Source organism: Geotrypetes seraphini, chromosome 1, assembly GCF_902459505.1.
Source record: "Geotrypetes seraphini chromosome 1, aGeoSer1.1, whole genome shotgun sequence".
NCBI lineage: Eukaryota > Metazoa > Chordata > Amphibia > Gymnophiona > Dermophiidae > Geotrypetes > Geotrypetes seraphini.
The window spans coordinates 405,467,557-405,486,067 of NC_047084.1; the positions used below are offsets into that span (position 1 = coordinate 405,467,557).

At 41.1% G+C, this 18,511-nt stretch overlaps 1 protein-coding gene across 3 annotated transcripts in view; it reads left to right on the forward strand.

Moving 5' to 3' along the window:
• ELP1 (elongator complex protein 1) overlaps positions 1–18,511 on the forward strand; it is an 882,162-nt gene that overhangs the window by 463,285 nt on the left and 400,366 nt on the right. For all 3 annotated transcript variants that reach the window (XM_033918172.1, XM_033918151.1, XM_033918160.1), the window contains exon 23: positions 3,896–3,981. In XM_033918172.1, coding sequence (XP_033774063.1) covers positions 3,896–3,981 — 86 coding nt within the window. The remainder of the gene's footprint in view (positions 1–3,895; positions 3,982–18,511) is intronic.

Below are 18,511 nucleotides of genomic sequence, written 5' to 3' on the forward strand. Positions count from 1 at the left end.
AGCTGTAATAGAAGTGAATGAGAGAACCAGGAGCGCGCATCCCTGCTCATCAGAGTGGGGATGCGGAAGCCTGTGGCTGCTCCCACTGTCAACGGTGCACGTGGAGGATCACTCAGTCATGGTAAGTATTACTGTTTTTTTGGGTTCCTCTCCATAGTGTCCCTTTAATGAAGGTTTATTATTAGATATGTACATCTTCTATATTAGTGATTGCAAATTAGGGACTGGCTCAACCTTTTTTTTTTTTTTGCTCATCAGCTAGTTTAGTGTGGCCCCAGAAAAATTTTTTTGGTCCAGTGTGGCCCAGGGAAGCCAGAAGGTTGGATACCCCTGGTCTAGAATGTCTCGCCTGTAGGTACATAATCTCCTTATCATATCTCCCCTGTCCCTCCTCTCCTCCAGAGTATACATGGATATCAGTCTTCAAGACCAGTTATCCAACATCCCTTTTCTTGGTGAAGAACTCTTTGGTGACAGGGTATAGGATGCTACTCAGTGACTCAGCATGAGCAGAGTTGGAATACTTTAACGGGATCTACCATCTAAGCCTCCTCAAAGATCTGCTTATTTCTATAAGAGACAGTATCCAACAACATCTTCTTCTTCTAAGCCTCCATCACAGAAGAAGCAGAAAAAACAGAGACCTCGGAATCCCTGGGCTTCGGCTCCTCAGAAACCAGCCCAGTCTTTTTCACTTGCTTATAGAGAGCATAGTCACAATTCCTCCTTCTCAGCCTCTTACACAACCCATTGGAGGTCAATTTCTCGTGCATTATCGGCGCTGGACTCATCACCACAGACACCTGGGTTATTCTCTCCATTTTATCACCATTCCTCCAGACCACCCTCCAAGAGAGTGCTCTTTCACATCACAACAAACATCACTTCTTCAGGAAATCAGAAATAGTTCCCCCTTCTCAGAAAAATTAGGGATTCTACTCCAGGTATTTCCTAATCCCAAAGAAGATGGGAAGTTTTCATCCAATTCTCGACCTCTGAGCCTTAAATTAATATCTAGTCAAAGAAAAATTTTGCATTTTAAGTCTAGGGACCAACCGTATACCCACTTCTAGAATGAAACTATTGGCTGTGCTCTGTAGAGCTCATAGGCCTACACACACATATCCATACATCCAGATAACAGAAGGTTTCTGTGTTTTCAGATAGCTCATCAACATTTCCAGTACAAAGTTCTGCATTTGGCCTAGCTTCTTCTCCAAGAGTATTCACCAAGTGCCTTGTGGCAGTAGCAGGAACCCTGCATCCCCACGGGTTTCAAGTGTTTCCATATCTGGACAATTGGCTGATAAAAGCTTCATCTCCTCGGCAACACTGATGATGATAGCCTTTCTCCAACTTCTAGGGTTTGAAGTCAGCTTCCCCAAATTACAATTTCAACCCTCAAGTGCTGCAATCCATAGGAGCATTACTCGACACCACTCTTCTACAGGCTTTTCTACCTCAACAAAGACACTCTAGAAACAATCTCAGCAAGACAGATGATGAGACTCGGGTCAAATGGCATCCACAGTTCATTACCCACTTCGCACATCTTCATCTCAAGCCCTCAATATCTTATCCTGACGGATCAGTCACCTCACCTCTTCACCAGCCTCTTCAGTGGTGGATGGATCCGACAAATCTCTCCAGGGGTTTGGTGTTTCACATCCCCACCCCCACATCAGAGAGTGCTTACCATGGACACGTCCATGTATTCTTGAGGAGCCCACCTGGATGGTCTCAACAGACAAAGGTCGGTGGTCTGCTCTAGAAAAGGTATTCCACATCAATCTGTTAGAGCTGCAAGCAATTTGAAATACTCTAAAAACCTTACATGAGTGTCTTTCAAACCAAATCCTCTTTGTTCATACAGAGAATCAAGTAGTGATGTACTACATCAACAAGCAGGGGGGAGCAGTCTCTCTTCCTCTGTGTCAAGAAGCTGAGCACATTTGGAATTGGGCAATTCCTCAAAACATATTTCTCAAAGCCATATATGTGCAAGGGAAACGCAATGCTCTAGTTTAGCCGACAAACTCAGTAGCTTTCTTCAGTCTTGTGCCACGTCTTCTCACTATGGGGGACTCCTCAGATAGATCTGCTTATGCCTTCCTCAACAAAAAAAACTGCCTCAGTTCTGCTCCAGACAGTACTCACATCGTCTCAAAGCAGATGCTTTTCTTCTGGATTGGATGAAGAAGTTCCTCTATACATTTCTGCCAGTCCCTCTCATTCTCAAGACCTTGGTCAAGCTCAAGCGCAAATTAGCCACCATGATCCTGATAGCTCCTTGGTGTTCTAGACAACCTTGGTTTTCTTTCCCTTCTGCTTCAGCTGAGTTCCAAAGATCCAATTCCTTTACAAATCTTTCCATCTCTGGTCATTCAGTCAAGGATCTCTTTTACATCCCAATCTGCAATCTCTGCATCTAACAGCTTGGTACCTCTCTGTTTGATTTCAGAAGATTTTAATCTTTCTGACTCAGTACAAGCCATTATAGCTGCTTACAGAAAATCACCTACTCAGCAATGCTATCTGCATAAATGGACATGCTTCAATTCATAATGTAATCTCCATGACCAAGATGCTTCCTTCTCTTCTCTTTCTTCAATGTTGGACTACCTTCTCCATTTATCCAATTCTGAACTTGACTACTTTGGTCTGAGTTCACCTCAGTGTTAGTGCTTTCCATTCTCCTGTCTACAATAAACCTCTGGTCACTCATCCACTTGTTTCCCAGATTATGAAAGGACTTTTCAAATCCAAACCTCCGCTCAAGCCGCCTCCAGTTGTCCGGTATCTTAATTTAGTCCTAGCCAGTCTAATGAAGCTGCCATTTGAACCACTGGCATCTTCTCATTCATCTTAAGTTTCTCAGGTGGAAAGTGGGTTTTTTTATCTCTATCTCTTCCGCTCGTCGAGCGAGTGAACTTCAAGCATTGGTTTCCAACCCAAAAGTAGTCATGGAATTTCACTTGAATCAATCCGTTGTGCATCCAGTTTTTTTCCCCCCAAAGCTTTGTTCTCATCCTGGAGAAACAACTCTACATACTTTGACCTGTAAGCTTGCCTTGGCTTACTACATACAAAGGACTAAGTCGCACAGGACTTTACTTCAACTGTTCATCTCTTTTGATCCTAACAGATTGGGCCTCCCTGTAACCCAAAATAATTATTTTCACATGGTTAGCGGCCTGTATTTCCTTCTGCTGTGCTCAGGCTGGCTGCAGCTTAAGGGTTGTGTAACGGCACATAAAGTCCAAGCTATGGCAGTATTAGTAGCTTTCTTACAGTCCACTCCCATTGATGATATTTGCAAAGCAGTTACTTCGTTCTCAATTCACACATTCACATCTCATTACTGTCTGGAATCCTACTCTAGATGGAAAGTGTTTCAGCCAAGCAGTGGTACAGAGTTTATTTTCATTTTAATGACTATCTCTCCCTCCATCCCATTTCAGTAAGCTAGGGAGTCCCACATGTGAGAATATGCTGCCTGCTTCTCCTACTTACCGTAACAGGTGCTATGTGGGGATAACAGACAGATATTCTCACATTCCTCCCACCTCCCTTGGTTAGCTTCTTAGCATGTTTATGGAACTGAGGTACATGAGCCGATGGGCAGGAAGGCATTCGTGCATATGTGGTGCGGGCAGTCATGTGGTTTCTAAAAACTTAGTGGCAATGCACTTTTACCACTGTTCATACTGGGCTTCGTGGATGACGTCACCCACATATGAGAATATCTGCCTGCTGTCCCTGGATAATACCTGTTACAATAAATAACTCTGCTTTTACTGAAAGAAATTTAGAAACATAAAATAGATATTTTATAATAAATTATTTTTTGGAATATTTTTAGATCAATTTAATTATTTGCTCTTGTTTATTTCAGGTACTGTTTATCCATTCTGACGTGCCATGTAAAGAGAAGTATCCCAGAGCTAGAAATTGCACTGCAGAGGGTTCATGAGCTTAGAGGTATCATGAAATTACTTCTGATAATAACTTTAATATCTTTGTTCCTAGAGTGATACTCAGGTTTCATGGTTAGAATGAGAAATAGACAGTCATATGTTAACCACTGCTTTACCATCAGCAGAATATGACCCAATCTGAAATTATGCATTCCAGCCAAGCAGGTGGAATATAAAGGGTAAATATTTTGAAGTTGTCAAATAGGTGAGATACGGAAATGGAGGGAATGGTATATGAGATACTTTTCATAAATGGCAAGAATCCTTGCAGGGAATAAAGAGGAGAAATGTGTGTATAGGATATACATAATGGTACTTTAGATTGAAGATGAATGCATAATGTTTGTTTGTTATGTTAAGTACTTATTTGATTGAACATCAGATTAGTCTACAAAAACCAGTAATCTGAAAGGAAATACACATTAAATAAGAAAGTAAAACTCAAGCACACATGTTCTAATTCCAGTCCATCACTACACTCTAGGCAGAAACTCAGCTCTCCTCACCAAACACTCACCTAAAGAGGTGAGTTTTAAGGAGGGCATAGAATTTAAGGTAAGACTACCCAGAATTCAGTGTAATATCTTAGCATCCCGAGTTCTTTTTTCCTAGCCCCCCCATTTGGTTAATGCCCCCTTTGCCACAACCAAAGCATACCACAAAGTCCCATCACTCACCTCTCCCGTGTCATTTTCTGTAAGAAAATGTGCAGTGGTAGAACGGACCTCCTCATACACATTTAGGTCCCCTAACAGATACTGTGGTCCCCTGTTGAAGAAAAATATGCAGTCCCGCAATGCCGGCTGCTGCTTTACAGAGAAACTCTGATGGATCTATGGAGCCAGCCTGCTGTGTGCCACCCTTCCTAAACTCTGGGTCCATTCTCCTGGGAGTTTGCTGGCCCTCTGACCTTGTCACGGGTTTCAAGCACAGGCTGTATACATCTGGAAGGAAAGTCACCCGTTGTCTGGCCGACTGGCAGTCCGAAAATCTTCATCTCTGGTCATTTGGAGAAGCTGCTGAGGCAGAAAATCCTTTCTCTCCATTCAGCTACTGTTAAAATTGCTGACAGGCAGGCCAGGGGTGCCCAAATGGTCGATTGCGATCGACCAGTAGATCGCAAAGGCAATGCGAGTTGATCACATTGCCTTTGCGATCTTGTTCTTCCTGCCTCCACGAGCCAGGCCAGGCGCGTATAAACGTGGGACCCACAAGCCTTCACCTCCGATGTCAATTCTGTTGGAGAGGAAGTTCTGGGCCAGCCAATTGCTGCCTGGCTGGCCTGGAACTTCCTCTCCAACGTCAGAATGATGTCTGGGGGGGGGAAGCTTGTGGGCACAGCGCTTATACGCGCCAGGTCTGGCTCGGGGAAGCAGAGAGATTGGTATGGTGGCTTTGGGGGGCAGGGAGAGAGAGAATCGGGGAGTGGAGAAATTGGCGTGATGGCTTGGGGGGGGCAGGGGGATAAAGAATGAAAGACAGGCAGGGGAGAGAGAAAGACAGAAATAAAGAGGAGGCAGGGGGAGAGAGAAAGAAAGAGACAGAAAGGGGGGTAGGCAGAAAGAAAGAAATATTGGATTTACAGTCTGAAGAAGGAAGTGCAACCAGACTCATGAAATCACCAGATAAAAAAGGTAGGAAAATGATTTTATTTTCAATTTAGTTATCAAAATGTGTCCGTTTTGAGAATTTACATCTGATGTCTATATTTTGCACTATGGCCCCATTTTACTAAACTGCAATAGTGGTTTTTAGCGCAGGGAGCCTATGAGCATCGGGAGCAGCGTGGGGCATTCAGCACAGCTCCCTGCGCTAAAAAAACGCTATTGTGGTTTAGTAAAAGGGGAGGGGGTATATTTGTCTATTTTTGTATAGTTGTTACTAAGGAGACATTGCATATTTTAAAGTCATCTGCCTTGACCTCTGGAAAAAAAACCCAAAAACAAATGATAATTAACATTTTCTCTGTGTACAGTGTGCTTTGTGTTTTTTAAAATTTTATTGTTGGTCAAAATTCATTTTGACTTGGTGACAGAACCCACGAGGGAAAAAGCGATATTGGATCTGGTCCTCACAAAAAGGGAGCATATCTCTAATGTTCGAATGGGTGCTCACCTGGGAAATAGCGATCATCAAACGTTTTGGTTTGATATAATGGCTAAAGTGGAGAGCGGCCGCATGATACTTAAAGTCCTAGATTTCAAACGTACGGACTTTAATAAAATGGGAGAGTACCTGAAGAAAAACTGTTAGGCGGGGAGGACATAAGAGAAGTGGAAAACCAGTGGTCTAAGCTGAAAGGAGCAATAAAAATGGCTATGGACCTTTATGTGAAGAAAATAGATAAAAATAAGAGAAAAAGGAAACCGATATGGTACTCCAAACTAGTGGCGGAGAAAATAAAGGCAAAAGAGTTGGCGTTTGTGAAATATTTAAAAACCCAAGAAGAGGAGTTCAGAAAGGACTACCAGGTGAAACTGAAAGAAACCAAGAGGGAGATACGTCTGGCAAAAGCGTAGGTGGAAGAACAAATGGCTAAAAATGCAAAAAAGGGAGACAATTTTTTTTTTTTCAGATATATTAGTGAAAGGAGTAAGATGAAAAATGGAATTGCTAAACTAAAAGATCTGGGAACCGATATGTGGAGAGTGATGAGGAATAAGCAAATGTGCTAAACAAATACTTCTGTTCTGTGTTCACGGAAGAAGATCCTGGAGAATGACCGAGATTGTCTGGCAAAGTAACACGAGAAAATGGAGTAGATTCTGCGCTGTTCACGGAGGAAAGTGTTTTTGAGCAACTTGAAAAACTAAAGGTGGACAAAGCGATGGAACCGGATGGGATCCATCCCAGGATACTGAGGGAGCTCCTGGCGAGTCCTATTAAAGATTTGTTCAACAAATCTCTGGAGACAGGAGTGGTTCCTGGGGATTGGAGGAGAGCGGATGTAGTCCCTATTCACGAAAGTGGTCACAGGGATGAAGCGGGAAACTACAGACCGGTAAACCTCACTTCAGTTGTTGGAAAAATAATGAAAGTGTTGCTGAAAGAAAGGATAGTGAACTTCCTAGAATCTAATGGGTTACAGGATCCGCGGCAACACTAAAGGTAAATCTTGTCAAACTAACATGATTGAATTTTTGGATTGGGTGACCAGAGAGCTGGATCGAGGACATATGCTAGATGTGTTTTGGAGAGAGCGAGACCACAAGGCTTTGAGCATGCACAAATGCTCAAGGCCCAGTCCAGCCCAGCCAAGAGGGAGGATCTTCGATGCCCAGCCCAGAGGGAGGATCTTCGGGCACCGACACCAGCATGTCCTGTGCGTTGGTGCCAGTGTAAGGGATGCTATTTGGGTGCTTGGCGGGGGATGTAGGATCGCGGGGGTGGCAACGTGAGCGGGGGGGGGGGGGTATGGAGCAGCGCCGGTGGCCTCGAGGGGTGGGGAATGGAGCAGCGCCAGTGGCCTCGGGGGGGGGGGGGGGAACGTATCAAGCGAGTTTCCATTCATTCCTATGGAGAAACTCGCTTTTGATGTACGAGCAATTTGGTTTACGAGCATACTTCTGGAACGAATTATGCTCGTAAACCAAGGTTCCACTGTGTTCTCTTTGATTCGTAGATCGCCTGCCAGTTACTGGTAAATTGGATTTCTGTCTTGACCAGACTCATTGAGAACTGCATTCTTAGGCTGTCTCATTTTCCAAAGTTATACATTTGTTCTTGTTTCAAGTTACACAAAGTTTGGCCTTTTGGCGATAATTGATACACTTGATAAATTAGCCACTAATTCTTTGCATAGCTACCAAGATATGGCAATTTGGAACAACCCAGCCCATAAGCAGAATAGAAAATACCTATATTGGAAACTTTGGCAAAAATGTGGGATTTGGTTTGTGAATAAATTATATTGTAATGACGATATTTTACCCTTTTCCAAATTTGCAGAAATGTATCCATTATTATTCCATAAATATTACCAGTGGTCTATATTAACATCTTTACTGTCAAAGCTACATTTATCTATAACTACCGTATTTTATGGACCATAAGAAACACTTTTTTCACCCCCAAAAAGGGTGTGTCTTATGGACCGAATACACCGCTCTCTCCCCGGTACTTTTTTAAGTGGCGGTGGTCCAGTGCGGTCTCCTGATGGATGGCTGCCTCTTTGCAGAGTGACGCACAACACAGGAGCGTGACCTTTGCGCTTCCTGCCTGGTCCTGCGCAAAGGTCCCACTTCTACGTTGTGCATTGCTCTGCAGAGAAAGGCAACCGTCCAGCAAGAGACCACGCTGGACCACCGCTACTTATAAAAAGATACTGGGGGGAGGGCGGTGTATTCGGTCCATAAGAAACACCCTTTTTGGGGGTGGAAAAAGTGTTTCTTATAGTCCATAAAATACGGGGGAGAGCTTCGGGCTTCAGGCTGTGGGTGGCTTCGGGCTGCAGGCTGCTTCTTCAAGTGGCTTCGAGCTGCGGGCTTCCCAGCACCAGACCATCAGATGCACTTATGTGTAGAGGAGGAAAAACCAAGAGAAAAAAAATTCTGAACCAAAATTTTTTTTCCTTGGTTTTTCCTCCTCTATAGGTGGGTGCATCTTATGGACCAAAAAATATGGTACATGTGTGGTCAGCTGGTGTACTAAAGTAAAAATGAAAGGTAAAGCCATTTCTCTTTTTTACCAACTCCTTCAAGATTCACACTTTGTCTATGCAGATGAAATTTGGGCTAAAAAACTTAATGTTTCATTATCACATTCCAATTGGCAAATCTTTTGGTCTAAAACAAATAGGCCCCTTTTGTCTGCCAGCATGTCCCACTCACTGTGCTTTTGTGTTTGTTTGTTTTTTTAATTATTTTTTTTATTTTCCAGTATGAACAGTGCAATATAAATATATACATCTGAAACATATCAAATCATTACAAAGCACTTTTGAACTACAGAAATTAAGACATCATTACCCCCCAACCCTGTATAACTCAGAAATGTAAACATACATCAAATATATATGTGGTATCCCCCCTCCCCTCCCCCGGATGTGTATGGGAACGAAACCTAATTTAAAAGAGGTATAAGACATAAATATATAACTACATATCTTAAATAGATGCAACAAAAAGCTGCTAACGGGCCCCACACTAACTTAAATACCTTATTATTCCCCAAAAATTCTGCATTCATTTTTTCATATTTGTAACTAGAACACAAATTTGCCCACCAAAAAGGAAAATTTAAGGTATCAGAACTCTTCAAATTTCTTGTTATCATTTGGATGGCTATTCCTGTCATTATCATGAAAAGCCTGCCTTTATACTGGTAAAATGGGGGTTTAACATACAATAAGGTACCACATATAACCATCTCATATGACAATGGAATTGCAGAATCAAGTATTACATTGATTTGTCCCCATATCGATTTCCAGAAGCTGAATATCAGAGGACAAAAAAAACAGCAGATGATCTAATGTCCTAATATCTGTATGACAATGCCAGCATCTATTAGATCTGGAACTATCTATTTTTTGTAAACACACAGAGGTCCAAAAGCTTATATGTAACAGAATAAACCAGGTTTGTCTCATAGACGCTGACATTGTACATTTCATCCTCCAAGTCCAAATTCGTGGCCATTGAGCTGCAGAAATATGCTGCTTGATATCAATGCTCCAAATGTCTTTAAGACTTGTCTTTGGTTTTTTTATTCAATAAGTCAGATATTAATTTATACCACCGGGAGGCCTGATGCCCCAGGGAATCTATCTGAAAACATAGGATCTGCAGGCTATAGTAATTTTGGGAATTTCTCTATTCAGGGAACCCTTTCTGAATGGCTTGCTTCATTTTCAACCATTTATAAATTTGAGTCTTAGAAATACCAAAGGACTGTTGCAATTGTGAAAACTCAAGCAATTTCCCATGAGATACAACATCATCTAAAGTACGTAAACCTGCTTGCATCCAATGCTTCCAAACAATCTTTGTCCCGCCAATTTGAATTTTGGAGTTTACCCATAATGATTGACATGTGGATTTCTCACTATGCTTTCTGATGTGGAATGTTACTTGGACGCCATCTTGTATGCAAAAAGCCACACTTCGAGACAATGATAATTGCTGGCAATGTTCTACCTTACCAGGTACTTTATCACACATACTTTTGGATTGTGAAGCTGTTCGCCCTTTTTGGGATGATATCTGGTCTACAATCAAAGCAATAACGAATTGTTATTCAGATATTTCATACGATATAGTAATTTTACGCTCACTACATACTTGTTTTGATCATTCTATTTGTAAACCTAAGTTAATTAAACTAAAACTAAACTAAAACTTAACCTTATATACCGGGTCTTCAACCAAAGGAAGCTCGATCCAGTTAACGATAAATTAAAAAAATAAAGTAAACTGAAATACAAGAGAGTTAGTTTTCAAAATGTTTAGCGAATAAAAAAGTTTTTAGACGTTTACGGAAGAGTTGGAAGGAACTGGGACACCTCAAAATTAGGGGAACTTCATTCCATAATTGGGGAAATTTAAATGCCAGAGAGCTGCTAAAATTCTTAACTCCTTGAATTCCTTTCCTAGAAAGAAGAGAAAGTTTAAATCAATGAATGCCTCTCGCATATGAAAATCTATAAACATTCCATAGCAGAGGAACAAGATGAGCTAAGATACCATGTAAAATATTAAAAACAATACATAAACACTTAAACTGAATTCTAAAATAAACCGGGAGCCAATAGAAAGAGAAAAGCAAAGGAGTCACATGGTCGAATTTGCTCTTTTCATAGATCAACTTCGCGGCGGTATTCTGAATCAGTTGTAGTCTTTGAAAGCAGTTCTTAGTGATGCCAAGATAAATGTCGTTACAATGATCTAAGAGGGATAATATAATAGATTGGACCAAAATAGAAAAATGATGTTGATGGAAAAGAGATCTGACCTTCCTCAACATTCGTAAGCTGAAAAAACATTTCTTAACCAGAGAGTTTATTTGATCCTTAAAAGTAAGAGAAGAATCAAAAAGTTTTCCTAAAATCTTAGAGGAGAACTCAATTTGTAGGGAGACTCCAGAATCCAAAAGTACAGTGGAAGGAAGATGATCCAATTTTGGACCTAACAACAAGTTTTGTTAAATTGGAAATCTGCCTCATGATTGAATTATTCTTTCTGGTAGAATTCATTTTTTTTTAACTTGAAATTTTATTGAGTTTTAGTGAAATACAAAAAGGAAAAAGGTGTACAAGGGTCATAAGAACAATCAAGGACAATCGTATAAAGGCAATATCAAAGAAATCAGGGATTAATGATAATAGATAATATAATACAGTACGATGGTTAAGCATGTCCATTTATGTTACACAAAAAGGGAAGGTAAAAGTAGTAGGAAGCGAAGACAAGGGGGTGAGGGAAAGAAAAGTAAAAGAAGGGAGAGAAAAGAGTAAAATGAGAGGGGAGGAGAGGCTAAACGAAGGAAGGAAAGGGTAGAAAAGAAAGAAAATCCCTCCGAGGTCAAGGAAAGAAAGGAGAAGAAAGAGAGAAAGAGAAGAAGAGAAAGCTAGAAGAGAAATAAAATACTCGACACGATCGTGTTTTGGCCCAAAAAGGCCTGCCTCAGGAGTCTTATTGTTAAATGATAAAACCCTAGAGATATTGATCAATAAATACAAGTATTGAAATAAGGTAATGGCTGGCAACAAATGCAACGAAAACTCATGTAACTAAAAATGAATGGATTAATATATCTAGGGTTTTATCATTTAACAACAAGACTCCTGAGGCAGGTCTTTTTGGGCCGAAACACGATCGTGTTGAGTCTGTTTTATAATAAAAGGATTGACCACCACCATCTGGTCTCCTTCGTTGTTGTTTTTGTGACCCTCACTGTTGTGAAGGCAGTTTCTAAAGACCAGGTGGACTCCTTAATCAGAAGGGGTTTTTGCACTCTCTGGAAACTGAGATCCGTTAAGTCATATTTTGACACGTCAGCATTCAGAATCCTGGTGCAATCCCTCGTACTAAGTCAACTTGACTACTGCAACATCGCCTATTTAGCAATTTCCCAAAAGAATTTGCGACGTCTGCAGCTTGTGCAAAATGCAGCGGTCAGTCTTATCTTCAGGTTAAAGAAGTTTGATCACGTAACACCTTATTACTGGCAGTTGCACTGGCTACCGACAGCCTGCCTCTGCTTCAAAGTACTATATGGTCTAGCCCCTAAATACGTAACAGACCTTTTCACCTTCTCCACCAACAAACACAAGAGAATCTCACACCTGAACTTCGTTTCCCCCCCAGTCAGAGGTTGCAAACTAAAAAAACACCACGAACACCTTCTCTCACATCAAGCAGCATTATGGGACAAAGACCTAAAACAATTGCTTTCAACCTCCACTTACAAGGAATTCAGAAAGCGCCTAAAAACATACCTATTCCTGAAGTACCTAGACAACTGACCCGCACACCACTCTCAACAACGGTTTTCTTGACCTATTTCTCACTCTCTTCTCTCTTCAGATCACTCATTTTGTACCTCTTGTAATCTTTTGTAAACTGTATAGAACTTCACGGTATTGCGGTATATAAACTGTTATTATTATTATTATTATTAAGACATGCCCACTTGTTGCCGATTCTGCATCGTATTTCATATAAAATAGCACGTCTGACATTTAAGACCCGACTTAACCATTTCCCTATTTTTCTTGATAGATTGTTAATTCCATACTCTACCACTAGAGTACTACGTTCAAATGCTCATAACCTTCTTGCAGTCCCATCTTTAAAAATCATCGGTACAAGGCGTAATTAGATTTTTTCAGTTACCGTGCTCCAGCTCTGGAATTCACTCCATTTTCTCGTGTTACTATCCATATTAAGCAAATTTAAATCGTCTCTTAAAACCTTCCTTTATAAAGACACATTTGAAACCTAATCTTGCTTTCCTTAGTACATAAATCCTACCATTCTTGGTTTTTCATCTTACTTTTGCCACACTCCAAAATTTTTATCCTTATTCAGGCTTGGGCAGGCAAGCAGGAGGCAGGAAAGGAGAAGAGAACAGGAGAGGGGAAGAAGAAGCAAGAGAAGGCAGGAGAGAGCAAGGGGCATCGGTGAGAGGTAGCTCTGCCCACCCCCTGATGTCATCCACCGGAGCTCCCCCTTAAAAGGGGAGGGGCCAACGGTGCTCAGTTAATAGGCTTGGGCAGGCAAGCAGGAGAGAAAAGCAGAGAAGAGAATAGGAGAGGGGAAGAAGGAGTAAGAGAAGGTAGGAGAGATCAAGGGGCATCGGCGAGAGGTAGCTCCACCCACCCTCCGACATCCACCGGAGCTCCCCCTTGAAAGGGGAGGGGCTAACGGCGCTCAGTTAACAGGCTTGGGCAGGCAAGCAGGAAAGGAGAAGGAAGGAAAAGCAGAGAAGAGAACAGGAGAGGGGAAGAAGGCGCAAGAGAAGACAGGAGAGAGCAAGGGGCATCGGTGAGAGGTAGCTCCGCCCACCCCCCAACCCCCAACGTCATCCACCAGAGCTCCCCCTTAAAAGGGTAGGGGCCAACTGTGCTCAGCCATTCGGCATGTGTCGAAGGTGAGCATTAAAGACACTCACCTTAGCGAGAGCGCCTCTGCGAAGGACCTTAAGGGACGAGCAAAGAAGAAACACTAGGAAAGGATACCTACACAGGCAAGTACCACAAGGGCAACAGGACAGACAAGCACTAGATAAACTAAACACAGTAGTAGTAGAGGGCAATCACAGAGGACACACACAAGCAACAGGGGTAGCAGGCTTAAAATCAAGAAAAGGACTTCACAGTAACACCAAGGACACTACACAGATTCCTACACAAGAAGAAGCCACTTCAGATGACAGACCGGCAAGCGAACGGCAATGGATGCAGCAGACAGAAGCAGGATGTTGAGCTACCCAGTTTTCTGCACCGTTCCCCATATGTATGACTACCTCCCCTCTGGGAGGCGGTCTTATGTATGCTCTCGATGCGAGGAACTGGAGGGCCTGAAGAATAATAATAATAATAATAATAATTTTATTCTTATATACCGCCATACCCAGCGAGTTCTAGGCGGTTTACATTAAATTAGATTAGGATCCGCATAGACTTGTGGATTTACAACAAATTTATAGGATTTACAACAACTGTAGCCAAAACTTGGCAGATGAAAAGGGAAATTTACAACAAGTTTAGCCAACTTCGTAGATGAAGAGGGCAGAATTACAACCAATTAATCGGATTTACAACAGATTTGGTCAGACTTGAAGGAAGTGGGAGGGAGAAGCAGGGGGAGATAGGAGCTATCGTGAAGGAGAAGAGTCGGGTAGGGGGCCTTGAGATTATCTGAAGGGTCAGTTAAGGGTTTTGTTTGCTGAAAAGGTGGGTTTTGAGTGATTTTCTGAAGTCGAGGTAGGTGGGGGCCTCGAGTATCATTTGAGCTAGCCATGGGTTCATCTTGGCTGCTTGGAAGGCGAGGGTTTTATCAAGGAATCTTTTGAATTGACAAAGCTTTGGTGAAGGGTATGCGAACAGCTGAATTCTGCGGGATTTCTTGTTGGTGTAGTGAAGATTTAAGTGGGGAGTGATGTATCTTGGCGAAAGACCATTTATCGATTTGTAGCATATGCATGCGAATTTGAAAAGAACTCTGGATTCGAATTGCAGCCAGTGAAGTTGGTTGTAGTATGGGGAGATGTGTTCCCATTTCTTCAGGCCATATATGAGGCGAATGGCGGTGTTTTGGATCGTTTTTAGTCTCCTGGTGGTTTTCTTTGTGGCGCTCAGATAGATAATGTTGCAGTAGTCCAGAATGCTGAGTATGGAGGATTGTACTAGTAGGCGGAAGGAGGTGTCATTGAAGAATTTTTTTATGGTACGAAGTTTCCAAAGTACCATGAAACATTTCCTGACAATGAGGTCTGTGTTGTTTTCTAAGGATAGGTTTTTGTCTAGGATGACTCCCAGTATTTTTAAGGTGGGTTCTAGGGGGAAGGTCATTCCTTTCAGATGAATTGTGGTGTTTTTGATTTTTTCCTTGGGGGTGGCTAGAAAAAATTTTGTTTTGTCCGGGTTTAGTTTCAGCCTGAACGATAACATCCAACGTTCAATCTGGTTGAAAATGTTAGTAATGTAGTCAAGTAGTTCTGGTGTGAAATTGGTAAGGGGGATGGCTATTGTGATGTCGTCTGCATATATGAAAAATTTGAGTTTGAGGGTGTGAAGGAGGTTGCCTAGGGAGGCCAGGTAGATGTTGAATAGAGTGGGGGATAGGGGGGAGCCCTGCGGGAAGACTCCTGGAGGGCAGAATACTGGAACTAGAAGCACTTCAAGCAATAGAAGAGGAGGACAGAGAGGCAGAACAACTTCATGACAGAGGAAATTGTTGAGGAAGAAGACAGGTTTTTCACCCTCACCAAGATAGAGAGAACAAGATGGCACTCTCTAAAGTTAAAAGGGGATAGATTCTGTACAAACGTAAGGAAGTTCTTCTTCACCCAGAGAGTGGTAGGAAACTGGAACGCTCTTTCGGAGGCTATTATAGGGGAAAACACCCTCCAGAGATTCAAGACCAAGTTAGACAAGTTCCTGATGAACCAGAATGTACGCAGGTAAGGCTAGTCTCAGTTAGGGCACTGGTCTTTGACCTAAGGGTGCTGCGGGAGTGGACTGCTTTGCATGATGGACCACTGGTCTGACCCAGCAGTGGCAATTCTTATGTTGAGGCTCATCCCCTTCCTCTTATTCTTCCCTTTATTGTAAACTTTTCTTACAACATTATAGTTCTTCCCTTTTTTACCCTATTTGTCTGTTAGTCATTGTCCATTAAATGTTATGTATGTATTTTGTATTTGTGGAATATTTTTATGTTGTATTTATGTAATTTTATAAATTGTCCTGTACCCCTATTTTTAGCTTATACAGCGCTTAGAAAGTTCTTATAAGTGTTTTTAATCAAATCCTAAATAAACTATAAACAATATGCTTTTGAAAAACGCTTTCCACTAGTTAATAACTCACAGAGAACATTATGGTCTCCTATTGATGATTTTATCAATGATCAATGTGTATAACGTATTATTCTTTTATAAGTATTATTCTACTTAACCTGATTGTTCAATTTAAAACATGATGATTTCCTGAATATTTGGTTGAATGTTTATGTACCTTTTTCATAATTTAATAAAAATATTGAACTTAAAGAAAAAAAAAGAAAGTTAGATTTGACATGCTGATTTAATTGTTGAAAAACAAATTGCTCTAATAGTTTGAAGAGAAATGGCAGATTTATTATTCACTGCTGTAGATTATTATTAATTTCAGCAGACAAGTAGATAATATTCAGGCAGACTTTATGGGGGACATCCAACTGATCTAGTTTGTTGGAGCTCTCCTCCAGCTCAAAAGAAGCCTTTTAGGCTTGTCCTGAACATGCATAGGCATTCTTGCCTATAGATATTCTAGTGTTATAATGGTAGGATCATAGGGTGTTTCTAACTTACGTCAATCCATTGCAAAGCTTTGTGTTTCTAGATATATATTTTGTTATTTGTAGTCTTATATCCAGCCAAATCTTCCAAGTTTAGTTCGAGGCAGGTTGCAATTTCAATGTATCATACACATTACAACATTATCACAGCATAAACAGCAAACATCTTTCATGGTTCGAGGTGGGTTACATCATCAGTAAATGCATCATAAAACATTACAACAGCAGTTATAGCAACACAAGCTTCTATACACATTGTAGGAGAAAGTCCAGTTGTATTCTTGACTTAGATTTTTGGGACAACAAATTCATGGATTAGTGCATTTGATTCATAATCATAAGCATACACGCCAAAATTTGGATCAAATTAAGCTTATAGTCAGGATTTTATGAAGAGCTGCATTTTCAGATATTTATGAAACGGGGTGTACATGATGGATGTGTGAATCTCTGTGGGTAATGAGTTCCAAAATTTTTTTTGAATAAGTTCAAGTGAATCCTTTTATATTACTTCTTTCAAGGATGGAAAGGATAATGTTGGGCATTTTTTTGTTGCATTGCCTGGTATATCTTCCTAATAGTTCTGCAAATCTGGGGAAGCTTTCAGTGGGGTCTCCCTGCAGGATCTTGAAGGTTAAACAGCAAAAGCTTTAATTCAATTGACTCGTTTGTAACTCAAGTAATGGTGTGATGTGATTGAATCTCAATTTGTAGAATATAAGTCTTACTGTTGTGTTCTGTATTAGTAGAAGTTTTTTTGTTAATTTCTTCGGCAAGCCTGAGATATTGCATTGTAATAGTCTAGTTGTGTTAAGATTGTCAATTGTACCAGTATCCTGTAGTGTTGTGGAGAAAATAAGATCTACCTTAACCTTTTTTTAACTGTTGTAGTGTGGCAAATGATTTTTGAACTGTTATGATTTTCATATGTATGTTGAATTTTTAAGATGAATTAAGTGTGTCTGTAGGCCAAACCATTGTAGTTCAAGGTTTTTCGGCATTTAGTTTAAAATTGTATTTTGTTGCCCATTTTTATACTCTAGTTAAGTTTTGGGATAATTTCGTAGTGAGATTAGTTGAGTCCATGTCTACAAGAATTGCAAGGAGTATGTTATCTGCATATGAGAGTAGCCATTCTCCAAGCTTTAATCATATTTAGACTGGTCATGAAAATGTCATATAGTCATGGTGAGATGGGGGATCCTTCTGATACTCCTTATGGTGGAGTCCAGTGATCAGAGTAGAGCTCATCCTTCAGTATTCTGTATTGTCTATTTGTAAGGAAACCTTGAAATCATTATAGGACATATCCTGTGATTCCTAGTTCAGGTAACCTGTTTAATAATATTGTGATTTACTGTGTCAAATGCTGCTGACACTTTAAATTGTAATAACATTTTTCTATCTTTACTTAGTGCTAATCTTGCTCTATTAGGCATGTCTCTGTAATATGAGTTTGTGAATCCATGCTAGGAAAGTAACAGCATGTTCCAGTGTATAATATAATCTTCTTGTACAACCCACTTTATTCCGGGACCAGTGGGTTGTTTACCTCTTTCCGCCAAGGATCTGTAGGAAGCCTCAAACATTTAAAGCTTTTACCCCCTCCCTCTCACACCTTACCACTGAGCATGCTCCTTTGGACTCTAGTCTTAATTCCTACAGCCTAGGCTGCAGGAGCTTATCTTTTGTGCTTATGTTTAATTTTGAGGTTTTAAGTAATTTTTGTTTGTGGTTTTTACCCTCGTGCTGTGGGGACATTGACTGCGGGAGATCATAGACCATTGGAAAAAGTCTGCTTCTAAGGGGTTCTCTGCTATGCAGTAAGCCCCCTGGACAGCCTACACATCAGATTGGAGCTCAGGGACTGTTCCCTCCGGAGCTTGCTCACCCCAGGTTCATCCGCTAGTGGATAGAGCGCAGGCTGAGTGGTTCCATGGAGGCACAACTGAGATCGGAGCCAGACTGCAGTCCTCTGCCAGGCATCTGTGCAACATGTCGGAGAGTGGTGGAGGTCTTTGGCTGTGATGG